The sequence below is a fragment of the Hordeum vulgare genome, chromosome 2H, assembly GCF_904849725.1.
Source record: "Hordeum vulgare subsp. vulgare chromosome 2H, MorexV3_pseudomolecules_assembly, whole genome shotgun sequence".
NCBI lineage: Eukaryota > Viridiplantae > Streptophyta > Magnoliopsida > Poales > Poaceae > Hordeum > Hordeum vulgare.
Window position 1 is genome coordinate 407,064,380 of NC_058519.1, and position 3,671 is coordinate 407,068,050.

Below are 3,671 nucleotides of genomic sequence, written 5' to 3' on the forward strand. Positions count from 1 at the left end.
GAGTATAGGAGCGCTGGAGGTGGCGAGAAGGGCGGAGCAGACGAGAGCAAGGGATTCGACGAGCGTAACGGAGAAGCCTCGCCACCAAGATTTAAATAGGGTTCCGACTGGGTCGCTGGCAGGTGGCCCCGAAACCTTATCCCCCCGACCCACCACGTCGATATTAGTGGAGAGGTTGAAGGCGCGAGAATTGAGGCGTCAGGCGCTACTCGAGCGCGCTGGCGTCATCCCCGCTGAGCGCGCGGAACCCGAAATTTGAGATCCCGGAAAATCCGCTGCTGTCAGTTGACCGGTCGCGTCAAAAGATGCCGCAGAAGCACTCGGCTTCCGACAGTCTGTTTCGCGAGTACTTCCACTCGGATCGTTGGTCAGAAAAGATAAAATGGATCGGGGCAGGCAATGCCCAAGCCAAATCTGTTCCAGTCGGATCCAAACTTCAAGCACCGCTTCGTCGTTTTAACCCCAATCCATTCGGGGACTAATGATGGGGTCATAGTCCTAGGGTAGGGTCATAGGCCTGTCATGTAGGTCCTACCCAAGGACTACCCCTCACAAAGGACAAGGCCCTTAGTCAGTCCTGACTGAATTAAGGAGTCCCCATCATCCAGTCGGTAACAGGTCCTCAACCATCCAGTCGGAGACTAGCATTCGGAGGATACCAAGCTAACCGACTGGCTACACTCGGTACGTTGTAACCTCTCTGGAGGGAAACGGCCGTATGTTTTCGGGTGCATTTATTAGCATTTAGAGCATACGTTACCTGTAACGTATGCATTCAATCCCCACTACTCCACCCCTGTACCGGAACCGTTGTGGAGGGCAGCGCACTCTATATAAGCCGCCCTCCCCCACTGGTAGAGGGGTTAGCAACTCATTGTATTCCCTATTCCACTCGACAACAAAGCTCCCTGAGCACTGAGACGTAGGGTTATTACCTCCACCGCAGAGGGGCCCGAACTCATACATCCTCGCCGTAGCTGGGACTCTGCCCATCCTTTTCGTACCCTACACATCTACTGTCAGGCTTATACCCACGACAGCTGGATCTTTTATTTAAGGCAAAGGCTAGAAAACCTATTCCAAATGAGTTTGGGCTCCGTTAAGTTATCCTCATTCCTGAGATAAGCGCAGTTCAACAAAACTAAAAGCTAGATATATCATTGTAAAGTAGAGCTAGACTGCATGATTGTATATAAGGATCAGAAGGATTTTTAAGTTCCTTCTTTTTTCTTAAAACGAAAGAAGAAAAAGAGGGGATGGGATGAAAGTAAACGCAAAGAGCTGATTCAATCAAAGAACCTCGCAGCTTTAGTGCAACAAGCCGATCAAAAGCACTCATCTTTATCGACTAAATGCTTTTTGTCTCTTTCACACTAAACACCCGCTTCCTGGCTCCTCCCTCTTTGCCTAGTGGTTAAGTAGATTGTAGCCCCCTCGCTCCACAACCAAGACTCATTCGTCGAAAGCTGACCAGGAAGACAATAACTGCTATTTCAAGAAAGCATGTTTGGAGTTCTTCTATTGTCGAAGGGAAGAGGATGGTCTTACTTTTCAGAAATACCTGACTTATTAGTGGACTGGTCTTGTCATAATGGAATGTCAGAGATGGGAAACAAGGAAACAGAGGAAATGCTTACTGGGGCATAGCCTTTGGTACGAGTTGAAGGGAAGAGATTTGATTGCTAATAAAATGAGTGGAAGAGCTGCTCGGTCAAATGCATTCTCCCAAGTAGCAAAGGGAAGGTGGAAAAGCAGGAATGATGGTTGCTAGGTACTGCTCTATGGTAACACGTATCGATTCCGCTATCGGGAAAGTCTGGCAAGGGGAATATATGGCTGAGGAATTAGAGGAACTTTGGTAGCACTCGGGGACGGAATCAATCAAAGTACTTAAGAAAGTGCCCATACCGACAACATCTCCCACTTGAGAAAAAAACCTATCTCAATAGGCAGGTATACCTGACCCTTTTTTAGCTAGTTTTGGGAAAGCGGTAAGTTAAGTAAGTCAAGCCCTTCTAAGCGAAGAATAGCAGAGAGAAATGGTAACATAATAAGGGAAAGGGATCTAACTGCTTCCATATCGCCCCCAAAAAAGAACCAAAAAGTTCCAGAGGCATCTTCCATTCATTTCCATTTAGGTCTTTCTGCACCATATTTAGATCTTCCCTTTCTATGATCCGGAATTCCCAGAAAATCCTTGACTCCTCAAATATGATGGGATTCCACACATGGCGAATCTTTCACTCTACCTCCTCTGACTAAGACTATAGAATGTTCCTGCGAATTATGACTTTCGCATGGAATGTGAGCAAATATATCATGTCGATTGCTCAACTGTACTTTTGCTATCTTACTAGAGCTGAATTAGTTTTTTTCGATGTTCTCGTCGAAACACGCATGCATACTCCTCGCTTCTCAGGACATTGATCCAAAGCTCGAGTACAGTCGGTGCACTGTTTTTCTTCTCTACCATGACGAATCAATTGATTTCTTGTAGGCATATCTATTTCCTATGTCCTCCCCCCTTTGCCCTTTCAAAAGTGGTTACTCCCGATCCGAAGCACCCTTTTTCCATTCATAGAGAGATCCAATCGTCCAAATCAATAAAAAGGCCATCATGGACCAAGATCCAAACAGATCAATCTTGTGAGGAGGTACTGCCCAAGGAAAAGAAAAGGTGACTTTCGGATCAGGGATAATACATAAAATAGGAACCGGATAAAATCGTATATCGAAACGACTTCTGGCGTCACCAGAGGGATCGAAACCACATTCGTAGGCCGACAATTTTTCTGGATAGGTCAAACTATTGGAAGCAAATGGAAAAGGAACACCGAGTGGAATCAAAGAAACTAGCGGATTGATCACTAAATAGATACAAATAGGTGCAAATTCCGACATCACCAAAGCCCACTTCATTCTCTCGCTCTCCTCGCGACGCTCCTCGCTCACGGAACGGCATACCGAAAAAGACGCTCAGATGTGGATTCAAACCACTGAAGGATTTCAAGGTAATGCCGATTGCTCTTCCCACTGAAGTAAGAAAAAAATGATTTCTAGTCTAGCAAGAAAACAGATGCGCTAATGCGCAATGGCTTACGCGCTAGTTTCTCAATCCATTGCTTGTTTTGCTCTAACCAGCTGAGCTACCAGAACCACTTGCCTAAAGTCTCTTTTCTTCATCTATGAGCATCCTACCTGAAGTGGAGGAGCTTGCTAAAAAACTGAAAGCCGAAGTCCCTGGACGACCCTCATTCGGTAAGGTCTTCTTTGCTATAGGCGCCACCGAGAATAAGAAAGGGGTGCTCCACTCCTAGTCACTAAGCAACAATTCTGTCCGACGGCGGACTCCATAAATATGAGGTTCTTTCTCTCACATAATTTCGCTCACCCGTTCTACTTCCGTGCCGGAGGGAAATGGGATTCGAACCCATGATACACTCTTCTTGTACGTCAATTTAGCAAACCAATGCCTTAAGCCACTCAGCCATACCTCCAAGTTGTTGATCAGAACTGGATGTGCCGGGTTGGTTGCCCGAAGATCCACTACGTAAGCCATAGCGCGCATACTCTTCTTTACTGAGCGAGAAAGACTCTATCCAAATTTATGGATCTCCCCAACGTCCAAGCGAGACCCAATCCAAACCAAATCCGCCACTCATTGGGCGAGG

General features: G+C 46.5%; 1 protein-coding gene across 1 annotated transcript; it reads right to left on the bottom strand.

Moving 5' to 3' along the window:
• Positions 1-2,518: 2,518 nt before the first annotated feature.
• LOC123430166 (NADH-ubiquinone oxidoreductase chain 3-like) lies at positions 2,519-2,903 on the bottom strand. The gene has a single exon (XM_045114062.1). The coding sequence runs from the start codon at positions 2,899-2,901 to the stop codon at positions 2,545-2,547; it is 357 nt and encodes a 118-aa protein (XP_044969997.1). The 5' UTR covers positions 2,902-2,903; the 3' UTR covers positions 2,519-2,544.
• Positions 2,904-3,671: the final 768 nt, after the last annotated feature.